The 15,464-nt window shown below is 54.0% G+C and overlaps 1 protein-coding gene across 5 annotated transcripts in view; it reads left to right on the plus strand.

The window, feature by feature from the left end:
- The first annotated feature begins 531 nt into the window (after positions 1–531).
- LOC106781936 (coiled-coil domain-containing protein 93-like) overlaps positions 532–15,464 on the plus strand; it is an 88,959-nt gene continuing 74,026 nt past the window's right edge. For 3 of the 5 annotated variants that reach the window (XR_011428175.1, XM_070240738.1, XM_070240735.1), the window contains exons 1-3: positions 532–884; positions 3,472–3,803; positions 9,108–9,425. Coding sequence is in view for 4 of the 5 variants with exons in the window: in XM_070240738.1 (XP_070096839.1) it covers positions 9,285–9,425 (141 nt within the window). In the remaining variant the exon portion in view is untranslated. The remainder of the gene's footprint in view (positions 885–3,471; positions 3,804–9,107; positions 9,426–15,464) is intronic. The other 2 variants (XM_070240736.1, XM_070240739.1) reach the window with 1 other exon arrangement.

The raw sequence follows: 15,464 nt of genomic DNA on the forward strand, positions 1-15,464 counted from the left end.
ACTCCAAAAGCTTCTTGATGGGAGGGGGCTTCTGGCTGTGGTCGGGCAGCAAGCTCCTTGTGGTGCCCCAGGGCCCACTGTGTGCTTGCTCAGAGTGCCCAGAGAAGAAAGTGCAGAGGCTGGGCCCAGAGGTGTTCACAAACCAAATACTGATGAACCAGCTAGGCAGACAGAGAATCATAGCTGACGGGCTGTTTTCATGGGTGAAGGGTGAGAGTCGGGGCAGAGGCCCACGTCTGCTGGGGAACTAGTTAAGGGCAGAGAATATTTAACTGAGACTTGAAGGCTGTACCAGTGAGATAGGAGTTTGGCTGAAGTAACAGGAAACTCTACTAAGAGTGGCTTAGACCACAAAGGCATCTAATGTTAAATGTTTAAAGACCACGTGAGAGATGGGAAGTCCAGAGGTGGTCTGGCAGCCCAACAATGTCATCAGTGACTCAGAAGCCACCCCCTCTCTACTCCACCATTAAGAGAATGTCAGTGTCACTCCCTCATGATTGTAGTGTGGCTGTCTCCACTCCAGCCACCACATCTGCACAGTCAGTGCTCAAGCCAGAAGCAGGGGCGCATCTTCCTCCCTGCCCATCTCTTTCTTTTCAGGAAGGGAAATCTCTCACAGAAGCCCCCACAGATTTCCTCTAACATCTCATTGGCCAGAACGAGTCCTTGCCCCGACCAATCACCAGACGTGGGAGTTGGGTGGCAGTTGCTTGGACCAACTGTCATTCCTCCAAACTGAGCATCCACTGGAAGAGGGCAGGGTGGGGTGGGCAGAGGCTTCTGTGTGAGCAACCAACTCGATCCTGCTGTAAAGGAGAAGTGGATGAAGGAGCTGAGGTTTCAGACAAGGGAACAGAAGAGCAGGAGGAGCAGGTGCAGAGGTGGGAGACGAGCCGGCGGCGGGATGATTGTGGTTCGTGACTGCCTGAGCACAGCGCAGGGGGGGACAGGGGAGCAGGGCCTCGTATGACGTTTGATGCCCAGAGGGAGGCGTGCCCTGGGCAATAGGGAGCTACCGAGAGACCCTGAGCAGAGAGCGAGAACAGGCACAGCCGGGAACCCACAGGAGTGCAGAGGTCCCTGTGCTTCAGGAACTGAGCAGGGCCATTCTGTGACAGGTAATAATGTTGCTGATGACGCCAGAGGCCTCTGTTCAAACAGATGATGATAACTGACACGAGAGAGTAAACACAACCTTAGTGAATGAATTTGCTAGTGGCAGAGATCTGTTTCTGGACATTAGGATGCACACACACAGCCCGGTCCTTTAGGAAGCTAGGTCGTCACATCTGTGATGCCCACACCTCACCTCTCGCATCGGCCCTGGGCCTTTGCACACCCCTCAGATCCCCAAAAACACACAGTGTAGGTGTTGTAATTTACACAGGACGCATCCATCTCTGAGGATGAGGGTGACTGCGTCCGTGCTTACAGAGGAGAAAACTGAGGCTGGAAGTGGCTCAGGGGCTTGCTGGTGAATGGCGGGGGTGGGATTTGAACCCAGAGCCTGTCTTTCCCAATCCACTGTGCTGCTTTACGACTTCAGAGCCAGGATGTTTGCTAAACCTGAGGGGGCTCAGAACTGCTGCCCAACCCAGCACTCCCCCAGGGGGCAGAGAGCGGGTGGAGGGCTCTTCCCCATGAAGCGCTCACCCACGGGACCCCACAGACATGTCATTCATCACCATCCAGGGCCTCCGGGGCCGAGCAGGAGGAACGCCCTGCACCCGCGGCAACCACTGTCCATGGGGTGACACGTGGGCGGGTGTGCTGCAGGTTAGGCCTCACAGTCTGGTCCATGATCCAGAGGACAGCACCCCGGCTAAGGCCAGCTATGTCCACACAATCACATCCTGGAATTGAGGGGTGCCTGGGGCTTCAGTTGGCCAATTCTGGCCTTAAAAGGCAAACTGCTATCATCCAGGAGGCTGATTTCTTTAATTAAATTACACATTTACGACCCAAAAGCCAAGACCCTTTCCCTGTTCCCTTCGAGCTCTCAGCCTCTCAGCTTTTATTGCTGTCCAGGGCCAAGTTCTTAGCTTCAAATTGAGTCCCATTGTGCACGTAAATACTGGCCCTTCCACATGTCAACTTCAGTACAAGAGGCCCTCCCATCACCCCCTCCCCGGGATGCTGCCTCCGCCCTGGGTACATGGCTCTTTACTGCGACTCTGGAGCTGAGGATTCAGAAGGAGGAGGTTGGGAGGGGTCTGCCCCCTGGCATGGCAGGGAGCGGTGAGGGCTCACCTCTAAAGCCTCAGCCGGCAGGAGCCACGGCCAAGGCCAGGCAGTTCAGAATAAGGCAGTTACGTGCGTCATCCCTGCCACCTCTGGGACGGCAGGCCCTCAAGCACGGCTGTCAGCGTGAGAACGGAGGGTGCCGTGGGCCCAGACCCGCCATCCAGAGTGCAGGGGTGAGAGGTGAGGGCTCTGGAGTGCGAAGCTGGCTCCACCATGCTCAGTTACTAAGGCAAGATGGGCCTCAGCTTTCTCATCTGTAAAATGGGCATCTTGGAGTCTCTCCCTCCTGGCATGGGGATTAAATGAAGTGCAGGGAGAGCCCGGGAGCGGGCTGGGCTGAGTCCTGCCCTGGGGCACGCTGTCGCTGCTGTTCTCAGGACTGTCTTCTGGGGCAGGCTGGCTTTTTCTGTAAAGGGTGAGAGTAAATACATTAGTCTTTGAGGGACCTGTGGTCTCTGTCACGACTGCTCAAATCTGCTGTCGTAGCACAAAAGCAGCACCAACAGTGGGCAGTCCAGGCTCTCAATCCTGCTTTCTGGGAGGGGGTCCAGGCCCTCGGACTCCCAGTCTCACACACTAGTGTTTCCAGTAGTGGGCAGGGCTGCCTGGTGATAAAACTGTAGTTGCCTGTGATGGCTGACCCCTGGTCCAGGAGACTGGCTAAGGGGAGGGGGGTGGGGGGGCGTGACTCCCCTGAAGTCATGGGGCAGAGGTCATGTGCTCTGGAATCCACATCTCCCAGCCCCAAGTTGGTGGTCAGTTTGTAAATCCTGCCCCTGGGGGGCCCTGCAGCTGAAACACGAGTTGGGGGAGGGCTCTGTTCCTTGCTGTGAACTGAGTTGTGTGGAACCGGGAATTCTGCCAAGACTCAGAAGCTCAGTGCAGACTTCCTGGGAGCTGCGACCTGCCCCTCCTCACTGTCACTGACGAGGGAAAGGCTTGGGCGGGGGACCGGAGGACCTGTGGGATTGCACCTGCCCTCGTCAAGGAGCAGGTCTCTGTGACCTGGGCACAGGTGATGGAAGGAGAAGGTCCCGGGAGGGCTGGCTTTTGCCCTTTGAGTGAGGGTCTCCTGTGTGCCAAACACAGAACCTTCTGAGTCAGGTCTGGAAAGCTGGGCACAGAGAGATTAGGGAAAGCTTCCAGGTCACACAGGGGGTAGGGGCAGAGCTGGGTTCTGACACAGACCTGATGCCCGGGCCCACACCCTTTCCACTTTCCCAGGAGCCATCGAGATCCTACATGTTAGTGTCCCTCAGAGGGGCGCTGAGTATCAGCAATGGGAGCCTTCCCTGTCTTAATAAGCTGAGTTGCCGTCAGAGGGAACACAGAGACATTGTCTGCGTGCCACCCGGCCGGCTGTTCCACATCGTCCGTCCGCACCATCCGCAGTGCTGGGGGCTGCTCCCAGCCGGCCTGAGCACACGTGCCCGAAGCTTAGTCCTGGCTCCATCCTGCGCTGGGTCGCTGAGTCCTCCTAGTTCAGTCCTCCCATCCATGGGGCTGGAATCAGTAGCTACTCCACGAGGATCCAGGAGGATTAAACGGGCTAAGAGGTACGAAATCCTTGCGGCCGCGGGGCACACAGGGCACTGGGGGTCTATTGCACCAGTCTTGTTATTTCTCTCCCCTTTGATGAATGAGGAGGAGACCCCGGGGGCAGGGCTTGTCCCCATTCCCACCGCTGCCCAACAGTGGGTGGTGCCCAGGCTGGACTCCATCCCTTGCCCCTTGTGAGTGTCCCCACTCCCACGCCTCAGCTGCCTGGAAACTCGGCGAGGCTGCCCCACTTCCTGAGGCCCCTGTACTTCTCCCCTCCTCACCTGGCATCTCCCCAGGGGTGACTCCAGCGCCCTCCAGCCCCAGGCCCCACGCCCTGCCATGCTGGATGTGAGTGAAGCGATGGACACGCACTGTGCCTCCTGCACAGTCTGAGGGCACTCAGTCTCCCAGTCCCGTCCGAGGCCCTGGGAGCCCAAGGTGCAGGGTCTGAGTCTTCAGTCATGCAGGAATTCATCCGACAGTTCTCAGCACCTGTTTTGCCAGGTGGTTACTGGGAATGGAGAGATGAGGCAATCACAGGCCAGCTGGGCAGAAAGGGGACCAGTGGATGTTCATGGTGCAGCATGAGGACAGGGTGACCAAGGGCTGACCTCGTAACCATTCTCGGCCTCAGTTTTCTGATCTTTAAAACAGGAATAGCAAAACCTACCTCACATGGCTGTTGTTGAGGAGAGCGGCAGCCTGGTCCTCTGCCAGACACTGTCCTAAGCACTTTAAAAACACAAACTCCCTTGATCTACATGAAAATTCTACGACATAGGTACCACCGTTATCACCCCTTTTTGCAGATGAGGAAACTGGGGCACAGACAGGCGAGGTAACTACCTCAGATCACGGAGCCCGGCAGTCCAGCTCCGGCATCCAGCTCTTGGTCGGTGCCCGCATGGGGTGTCCGGGGCCTCCCGTCGCCCTTTACTGGGACCCACGGCCACAGCCTGACGTCAGTGCGACTATTCATGGGGGCGGGGTGGGGGCACCACCATCCCGTTTCTCCAGGCACTCCTTTCCTATGAGACTGGCAGCTCAAGGGGCTGTGTTGTATTCGCCGCTGGTTACCCAGGCCCAAGTCCAGCCCGCCACATTGCCAAGCCTGAGTGGATGTTTGTAGAATGAATACCCAATGTCTGTGTTTAGCGTGCATTGTGCCCACCATGTCCTTATCTGCACTGCACACCTGGCTGCATGACTGTCACCTCTAGCAGGCCTTGTGTCAAGGACAGCCAAGGGGACTGGAGCTGCTCAGCGGGGGCAGGGAGCCCTGTGGATGCCCCAAGTGTCTCCTGGGCTGTTCAGGGCCAATTCACAGGGCGGCTGAGCTAGCTTCCTGGAATGGCAGTGAGCTCCCTGCCGCTGGGGATGTGCAAGTAGGTGTTTGGGGGTGTTTCCTGAGGATGACTCAGTATCCAATGGGGCATGGGGTCAGACAGCTTTCAAAGTCCATTTGAGGCCTGTGTCTCTGCAGGCAGCACAGAGCAGTAGTTAAGGACATGGGCCGTGGGGCCTGGGATATAGCAAGGTTTCCTGCTCTGTGACCTTGAGCAAGCCCCTCCCCTCTCTGTGCCTCAGTGTTGTCTTCTGTAACAGAGAGCTAATAATGGGCTCCCGGGAGTGCTAAGAGCTGCTCTCCTCACCATCTCCATCATCTCAGAGGAAGGGAGGAAGGAGCCTGGTCCAGGGGCAGGGTGACATCGGGGAGCCCCAGTCACATCTGCTCCACTCCCCACACCATGAACATCTTGCATCCGAGCCGTTGTGTGTGCTGTTCCTCCAAGCACACCCACACCCTGTCCCCGACCCCACCCAATCAAATCGTGGTGATGTTTGAGGCCACCCCAGATCCCATTGGATGTCTCCTCCCTTCTCGCTGAAGCCGTCCACATCCCTGCCTCCTCCTCTGGTGCTATCTGGTCTCTTGTGGACAGAAGCCCAGGCTTTCTCCTCCTCATAGTTGCCTGAGCTCCCAGCCTAGGACCAAGTACACAGCAGGCGCTCAATACACGTTTAAGGCTGCAGGGTCCCATTCACTGTGCTCCAACATGAGGGCATACTGCTCTCTTTCCCACGGGTGCCCTGAAAAATGGCAGTGCACAGAGCGAGCCTAGTTGGGCTCACAGAGGAGTGGAGGGATGTACCATGTGTGTGTGTGTGGCGGGGGGGGGCCTGGGCAGCACCACCTGCCACAGGGGCTGCAAGAAAGGGCGGCTCCCCTAAGAGCCCAGCCCTCCATATGGCAGCCAACCACCCAGCAGCCTGCAGGCTCCCATTCTCTCCTCGGGGGGCTGAGCTGCCCCTGAACATCCACGAGGAGGCACCAGGTGGGGGGTCCGAGGGCAGTGGAGGCTGCAGGGCCAAGAGCATCCAGAGTCCGGGCCGCCTCAGGCAGCCGCTCCTGAGCCCACCCCGGGCCAGGCCTCTGAAACCAGCAGCCTAACCCGGGGCCCCGGGGAAATCTAGATTTTAAAAGTTAATGCTAACATTTAAAAACTGGAAGATTACAGGCAAAATTCCAGGGGTCTAGCTTATTTTATGTTTGAAATGAGAGGATCTGGCCACCTGTGACAGTCCCTCCAGGCAACGCTCTTCTGGAGCTGAGCTGGAGCCGCTCTCTGCACAGAGCTTGTGCCCCCGGCTCGCCACAGTCCCCACCACTCCCTAAGTGTCCCCCTGCCCAGGTCCTCCGCAGCCTCTGCCAGCCTGACCCCTGGAGGCATCTGAGTTTGCTGTCCTCCCGTTAGCCCCGTGGAGCTTCACTTCTTCACCCGGGACGTGACCCCACCAGTGTCCAGCCTGGGTTAGATGCACGGGGAATGCAGCCTCAGAGCAGGGGTTCATTGCGTGCCCCAAAGGCAGCTGAGAAGGGGTGTGGGTGGGCGAGGCCCGGGACCAGGGGCTCAGGGAAGTGTCCCCAAGGAATGCTGTGTCTTCTGACTCCAAAGCTGCGCCCTGACCTCCTGCCCGTCTCCCACTCCCTCGTGCATCACTGTAGCCAGGCGTTCCACAAACCCTGGGCATGTTGGGGCAATGACCCCAAGGTCATCACAAAGGGCACCAGCAACAGGCGCCCGTCCAACGCTCCATCTCCAGCAGCTCAGCACAGCGCTACTGTGAGGAGGCCACTGCCAGACCCACTTATAGTGAGAAACTGAGCCTCCAAAGGGACGAGGGACCCGTCCAAGGTCACGCAGACTTAGAAAGCTGGTCTGCTGGTCTCTCACACAAGCAGACAGGCCAGCCTCAGGCGATGACAACCAGGTGACCTAAGCACAGAGCGGGCTGTGTGTGTCATTGTGGGGGTGGGGGTAGTGGATGGGCAGGCTGGGGAACAGATTCCAGAAGGGCAGAGTCTCACAGGGTGAGAGCACTGCTGTCTGGAGAGCAGAGGAAAGGCGCTCCTGCTGGAGGACCAGCTCGTGCTAAGGCCTGGAGGTGCTGCAGGATGAGAAACACGGCTTGTACGTGACAGAGGGGGACCCCGGAAGCCACCACCCTCATGTGTGGAGGCCCCTGGACTCCCACTCCTCCCAGCTTGAGCCCCACCCTGGCAGCTCTGTCTCCATCTAAGTCTCTGTCTCCCCTCCTCCTGCTGCCCCGAGGCCCAGCCCCTGAGCCAGCTCCTCCTCAGCATCCTGTGCTTTCCACATTGTCCTGTCTTGGCTCAGACACCACAGATGCATTCCCTCCCTTGAAGTGATAATTAAATTACTGAGGGATATCCTCATGACATGTCCTCAAAGGTTAAAAAGAATTAACACTGGAAAAAAAATTCAGACTGCTAATGCCCTAAATGAGCACAGGGTGAGAGAAGGCCGCTCAGGTTCCTGGGAATGAGGAGCCCTGGTCCAGGAGGGAGAGAGGGAGGGGGTGAACTTGGCCCCCATGCGGCATGTGGGTAATCCTCTCATGTCTTTGGGGTTTTACCTGTGGTCATGTGTCTGAGCCCATTTCTGCATCTGGCCCAGAACCCCCCAAGGGCTCACAGGTTGGAGAGCTCATCAGAGTGTGATCACAGCACTGAGGGCCCAGGTGAGGCCCGAGGGGCTGCAGGAGGGGGTGGGCATCAAGAATTGCTTCACAGAGGAGGTGAGATCTGAGCTGGGTCTCCAAGGACGAGCCATCATCTAGCCAGGGCCTGGCATCAGGCAGGAACCAAACACATGATGAGCGAATGAGTGAGTGAACGAATGAACAGGCACCCACCTAACAGACAGAAGGAGGGGCAGCCAGCCCAAGCCGAGGCTGAGACACAGGGCTCCTGGGGAATGTGGGGAGGGGCTGCCGTGGGCGCCTGCCTCGCCCCCTTTATGGCCGTCCTGCTGCCACAATAGCTGTGCTCTGCCCGCTCGGGAGCCCTGGTCTGACCTCTGCTCTGGGAGGCTGCTTGCCATTCCCAGCTATACCTGCCTGTGTCACCTCCGTGTCCCCATGTGTACGTATACCAGCCCCGGGGATTTGTGAAGAGGGGGAGGTTGGTGTGTAGCCCAAGGCTGAAGATGGAAGGGAGAGAGTCACAGGGTTCCTGAGGTGGTGGATCGCAGGGGTTGGGGGGCATCAGTCAGGCAGGGTGGGGAGGAGCACTGCCTGGGGGTGGAGGAGTCCACTTGTGGGGATCCGTCACCCAGAGGGGCTTCACAGAGAGGAGGCAGATGTGGGGAGAGGGTTGAACTCTGATTGGGACATGCTGACTTCGAGAGGCTCAGGGACACCCAGACAGAGCAGTCCAGGAGAAGCTGGACGTGGGGGTGAAGGTGCAACAGAGGGTCAGGGTCAGAGCTTGAGACCCAGAGGAGATGGGGCAGAGGGGCAGTGGAGGGGCTGGAGGACCTCGAGGATGTTCATCCACGGGGGTCGTCAACCGGGAGACTGCTGTGTTGATTTCACAGCCTCCTGGTACCTGACACAGCTGGGCCCAAGGAGGCCATTCAATGAACACGTGTGACTTCGCCCAAATTTGCCTGGTTCTACTTTAAATAATAGAATGGAATAGAATTTGTTGAACTCAGGTTAATTAGCTAGAAAGGTGTAAGCAAGGATTACAAACAAAAGTGCAATTTGGATTCGAGACAAAACTAAGAATCCACACTAGTAACTAAGACTCTCCAACATGCAGCCCACTGTGGCCTCAGGGCCTTTGCACTTGCTGGTCTTGCAGCCTGCAACACTCTACCCTCTGCATTGCTTACTCCCTAAAAATCTTCAGGAATTTGCTCAAACGTCCTTCCTGACTTTTTCTCCATGGTATACATCCCCGCCTGACACTGTGTATATTTTACTTCTTTTTTCTCTGTCTCCCCAACTAGGCTGTCAGCAGATGAGACTGGAGACCTCTGCATGCTTCTTCTGCTGCTGTGCCCGGTGTCCAGAGCTGGCCCAGCAGCAGTAGGGCCTCACTGACGTGCGCTGGGCGAGTGAAAACTACAGACCACACAGGAGCATGTTTCTGGGAGTGCTAAGTGCTGTCTGCTCATTCACTGTTCATGAAGCCCCGCTCTGTGCCCAGCCCTGACTCCGGTTGGAGGCACGAACGGACGGCAGTGAAGGAGATGAGAAAACAAACTCTGCTGCTCCCATGGAGCCAACATCACAAAGAGGGACAAACAGTGAGCAGAACACAGCAGGTTAGAAGGCAGCAGGGTCACCGAGGAAAAGCAGGGCCAGGGGACCAGGAGGGGGATGGGGGCAGTGGTGGGAGGAGACGAGAGGGGGGAGGCCCAGATGGTGCAGGGCTTGGGGGCTCCTGTGAGGACCTTCCTCTGGGTCGGGAGAGTCACGGTGGGGTGCTGAGCAAGGGGCCGGGCCCTGAACGCTGTGAGGGGAATGGGGTGGGTGACGGCAGGGAGACTGGGGTGGGGTCGCTGTCACTGTAGACGGAGCAGGCAGGGAAGGCTCCTCAGGTGACATCTGAGCTGAGCCTTGTCTGGACCATGTTTCTAGCTTCTGTAACCTGATGCTTTAACATCTGTCCTGCGTGCACATGCGGACACGCCTTGTTCTGAATCCGATCAATTCGGCCTCCTGCCTCCCTCGTCATGCTGACCCGCCACCCCAGGGAGAACCCTCCTCCTTGGGCCCATTTTTCAAATACAAACCAACCAATCCAGTGTCCATCCACACCCCAACTACCTCCTCTGTTGGACACGTGTAGTCGAGGCCGCTACCCCCTGCCCTTGTCCCCCAGGGTGGGTATCAGACAACTGGGACAGCCTCGTGCCCCAAAGCCTGTGAAGTTATTTAGACCAGCCAGTCCTGAGCCTGCTCACCCTGCCTCGCTGTTCCTTCCTCCAGAAACTACTGGAAAGGCTCCTTCTGCCTGCAGTGTCCCCCACTCCCTCTGCCTCCTGACCACCCTGGGGCTTCCCTGTGGGGCCCTGCGTGCCTTGGCGTCCCCACTTGGGGAACCGTGAGCAACAAACTATCTTGTTAATGGTGTTGTCTCTTGAGCTGTTGGCCTTCCTGAACCTCCAGATTTCCATTAATATATTCTATTTTAAACTGGCCCTACAAGATATTTTGCAGACACTTAGCGTAAACAAATGAAGAACAAATATCTGTTACAAGTGTACTATTTTACTTGAAATTAGAATTTATTTTCTTGGGGTTCAGGCAACAATAGCAGCCTCTCAGGAACTTTAAGAAGCTCCCAGCGGCCTGCCACCAGCCGTGGGTGGGGACAGAGGGAGAGGTTGGGGTGCTCCCCTCATGCTGCCCAGCATGGAGGAGGTTGCCACAGCAGGTGACCTCTGGGTTGCTGGTGCTGTGGGTGGAGGGGAAGGCCCCAGGGCCACGCAGGGGGGTTGGGCTGGGGGTGGCGGTCCTGGACTCCAAGCCAGGTAGCAGACTCGCAGGCTCGGTGGCCTTCAGCTCTGACTCCGGGTTCCCCTCAGGCAGCTGATGCTGGTTTTTGGCCCTGCAGAGCCAGGCAAGTAAGCCGAGTTTGGTGCGATGGCGTCTTCCTGCGCATGCAGACGCCTTCAGCTGCACCGAGTAGGTGAGGGAGGAGCTGCGGCTGCTGGGGTCCATGGGGGGCACACAAGGTCTTACCACGATGGCGTGGCCCTCCATCTGCGGTTTCTTGCTGCTGAGTATCAAGTATGTGGCCGTGATGGCATCGTATCTCCTGTGTTGTAAAGAATCTTCTGTCTCGCTGAAACCCATGCTCACCATTACTTTCGTGATCCAGGGGTCCTTGGTGTAAAAGGGCAGCTCCTTGTAGGGCCGCAGTTTCTCTTGCCCCATATTCACCCAGCAGGCCTTCAGGATTTTCTTCAGAGTTATTCTCTTTCATGGGTCGAAGGAGAGCATTTTGCAGAGGTTCCTGCACTCCCAGGACAGGAACATCGGCAGCGGGAACCTCCCACTCAGCACCCGCCGGCGCACCGTCGCCAGGTCACACCCCCAGAACGGCGGGGCCCCGGTGAGCAGGAAGAACAGCACCACGCCCAGGCTCCACACGTCCGCCGGGGGCCCGGCGTAGGCTCGGCCCTGCAAGGTCTCCGGGGCCGCGTACCAGGGGCTCCCGCACTGGGTGCTCAGCTCCTGGCCCAGGAACACGGCGCTGCTGCCGAAGCCCGACAGCTTCGCGTTGCCCTCGCCGTCCAGAAGGACGTGCTCCAGCCGCAGGTCCCGGTGCACCACGCCCTTCCGGTGGCAGTACTCCAGGGCCGAGGCGAGCTGCCGAAACTTCCCTCTGGCCTCGTCCTCCGCCATGGGGCCGCTCTTCCGGATGTGGTCCAGCAGGTCTCCTCCGCTCACGAGCTCGCTGACGATGAACGACGTGTCCTCTGTGGCCACGACCTCCAGCAGCTTGAGCACGTTCGGGTGGCGCACGGTCTTCAGGCTCTGGACCTCGCAGTGCAGCGCCTTTGCTCTGGAGGCGCTCTTCCCACTCCCCTCCACCATCTTAACCGCCACCTCGTCCCGGTGGGCAGGTGCCGGGCCAGCTTCACCTTGCAGTAGCTGCTCTGCCCGATGGTCTTTAGCAGCTTTAACAGGCTACATGGGTCTTACTGTTGCCAGAGGTGGCTGCCAGGCCCAGAGACATGGTGACCTGAAACTACTCTGACACTAACACTGCTACCTACTTACTAATTAGGCTAACAAACAGAAGTAACTAACACTAATGATTCTAACAAGGCCACCTATGCTTACTAACTATAGTAACAAATAATACAAACTGTAGTAAATATGTTAACTATGCTAACTACAACCCAATACCAACTATCCCAACTGCACTAACAATACTAACTAAAAAATTTAAAGAACATAGGAGAAAGAGCAAAAACAAAGAAAAAATAAAAAATTAAAATGAGAAAAGAACCAAGAAAAATTGAGAAAAAGGGAAAAAAGAAAAATGAGAAAAAGACAAAAAATTAAAAAATGAGAACTGAGAAATATAAAAAAGAAAATAATAAATAAAAATGAAAGTAAAAATAAAGAGAAAAAAGAAAAGTAAAAGGAAAAATTAGAAAAGTCAAAACGAACAAAACAAATGAGAAGAGAGAACCAAGAAAAATTGAAAAAATAAATAAAAATGAAAAAAGAAAAATGAAAAAAGACAAAAAGAATAAAAAAATGAAAAGGAGAACCAAGGAAAATAAAAAAAAATAAATAAATATGAAAAACAGAAAAAAAACAAAGAAAAAGGGAAAAATAAAGATGAGAGAAAAGAAATGAGAAAATGAGAAAGGAGAACAAAGAAAAATCAAAAAGAAAATAAGCGGCTCCTTATGAAGTCAGAGCAAGAAAGGCACCAGGCATGGCTGGGGATAGACACCAGTGGTTGGCTCACTTTTTGGTCTCAAGACCCCTTAACTCTTAAGAAAAAGGACCCCAAAGAGCTTTTTATTTGTGTGAGATATTAGAGAGTGGTGTTTACTTTATTAGAAATTAAAATCTGTAGGATCCTTCAGTGGCCTTTCCACTTCTAATTAAAAAATCTGTAATCATTTTTGGCTTTTAAAGACCTTATAATGTCTACACTTCAAATATTCAATTCCTTTTCCATAAATTCTGTTTAATCTGAAAAAGATCCCACAACTTAACTGATAGTATAATACTATAGGAAAACGTTCTGTTGCATAAGACATACGAAGGGACATCATTAACGTTCATAAAGCTGAGAGGAAGAGAGCTTTCATGATATTTTCCCAGTAAGATCAGGAGCTGCTTTCTCACCAGAAACCTTGGAGGCCAGAGGGCATGGGCTGATGTACTCAAAGTACTGAAGGAAAAAGGAATCCCACTAAGAATCCTACATCTGGCAGAAGTGTCCTTCAAAAATGAGGGAGGAATTAAGACATTCCCATAGAACCAACGGCTGAGAGAGTGCTGTACACCAGACCTGCCTCCAGCAAGGGGAGTCCTTCAGGCTGAAAGGAAAGGACCCTGGACGGGAACTCGATGCCTTAAGAAGAAATAACATCTCTGGTCAAAGTAAGTATGTGGATAATTACAAAAGCTGGTACTATTGTAACTTGGTTTGTAGCTCCACTTTTCGTTTTCTACATTAAGAGACTAAAGGATTAAACCCCCAATTATTAGCATTTGTTTTTGGACTCACAGTGCCTAAAGATGTAATTTTGTGACATTAATAACTGAAATGGGGTGGAGTCTGAGCTGAATAGGAGCTGAGTTTCGTATGTTACTGAAGTGAAGGTGGTATCAATTGACATTCGAGTGTTCTAACTTTAGGATGTTAAGTGTAATCCCATGATAACCACAAAGAAAAAAGCTATGGAACATACACGAAGGAAAATGAGAAGGGAGGGAATTAGATTGCCTTTTCAGTCATTGTACAGATGAGCTGCACAGCCCTGTCAGCACAGAAAGCCCAGGGGACGGCTTCTCCACTGAACCATCTCTGCTGATCACAGGAGGCCACCCTGTGGCCCTTTCCCATGTCTGCAGCGTCAGTGACAGTCTTCCTCAGGTTGTCTTTTGAGCTAATTGACAGTGCAGTGCAGGGTAGTTTCTCCAGGATGCCATAAAGCGGTTGTCAGCTGTCTTGAAGGCTCTGGCTGTCCATAGCTCTCGCCACAGCTACACAACGCCTGCCAGGGCCACAGGCCACCTCCTGTCTCACCACAGGTGCGAAATTGCAAGTAACACCAATGACGATGACGATGAGTGCCACTCCTTACATGCCAAGCCCTGGGCTGGGCCCTGGTGCACGTTACTAATGATTTCCACAGCAACCTAGCAGGTCCAGCGTGGTCTTCACTGCAGAAAAGGGGGACTGAGGCTCCTGGAGGCTGTGTAACTACCACTGTCACATAACCAGCTGACGCCGAGGCCCATTGTGAACCCAGGTTTGCCGACTCAACCCACTCCACCCACTGCCTGCTACGCCATGCTCCTGTCACCGCCTCAGCAGCCAGCGGCAGACCAGCGTCCGTCCATCATGTTAGAAGTCAGGACAGAGGTTACTTGAGGGCAGTGATGGAAGGGGCCGTGGGGGCTTGTGAGTGCTGATGATGTTGGGCTCCTGATCCAAGGACTGGCTAGCCAGGTGCGATATTATGATTTACGAGAAATAAATATTTGCTCATTCAGATGACCAAAATATATTTCTTATATCTATTTGGTCTTCCTCTGTGGTTCCTGGCTGACAGCTCCCAAAGCCCTTTGAATTTCCAGAGAGAGAAGAGCAATGGAAGCATCTTTGGTTGTACTGTTGGGTCTCTGGTCCTCCACTCCTGAAATTGCTTCAGAACCATAAAGGTGGAAGAGGTGTCTTGTTATTCATAACAAGCCCGTTTCTGCCACAACTGGGTCTATGTTCATCATGTGACTTTTTCTTTTTTGAGGAAGATTAGGCCTGAGCTAACATCTGCTGCCAATCCTCCTCTTTTTGCTGAGGAAGACTGGCCCTGAGCTAACATCCATGCCCATCTCCCTCTACTTTGTATGTGGGATTCCTGCCACAGCGTGGCTCGACAAGTGGTGCCATGTCCACACCCGGGATCCGACCCGGCGAGCCCCGGGCCGCTGAAGCGGAACTTGCACAGTTAGCTGCTGTGCCGCCAGGCCGGCCCCTCCTGCTTAGTTCTGATTTCACTTCTCGTAGTTCCTCCTCAGGACCCTGTTCTGGAAGGGAGCTTTGATTGGTGTTTCAGGAGTTCATGGGTCAATGAGCAATCCCAAAAGGAAATTAAGAAAACATTCCATTTAAAATAGCATCAAAAATGACAATACTTGGAAATAAGTTTAACAAAAGAAACACAGAACTTATATACTCTGAAAACTACAAAATATTATTGAAAGAAATTAACCAAGATTTAAATACATGGGAAGAGATCCTATGATCGTGGATCAGAAGACTTCATAATGTTACGATGACAACACTCCCCAAATTGATCTTCAGAGTCAACACAATCCCTGTCACAATCCCAGCTGATTATTTGTAGAAATTGACAGGCTGCTCCTAAATTCATATGGAAACATAAGACTCAGAATAGCCAAAACAATTTTGAAAAAGAAGAACAAAGTTAAAGGACTCATACTTCCCAATTTCAAAACAATACAAAGAAATAGTAATAAAAATGGTGTGCTGCTGACATAAGGATAGACATATAGATCAAAGGAATAGAATTGAGAGTCCAGAAGTAAACCCATATATCAATGGTGAGTTGACTTTTCACAGTGGTGCCAAGGCCATT

The sequence above is a fragment of the Equus caballus genome, chromosome 18 (genome assembly GCF_041296265.1).
Source record: "Equus caballus isolate H_3958 breed thoroughbred chromosome 18, TB-T2T, whole genome shotgun sequence".
NCBI classification, from domain to species: domain Eukaryota; kingdom Metazoa; phylum Chordata; class Mammalia; order Perissodactyla; family Equidae; genus Equus; species Equus caballus.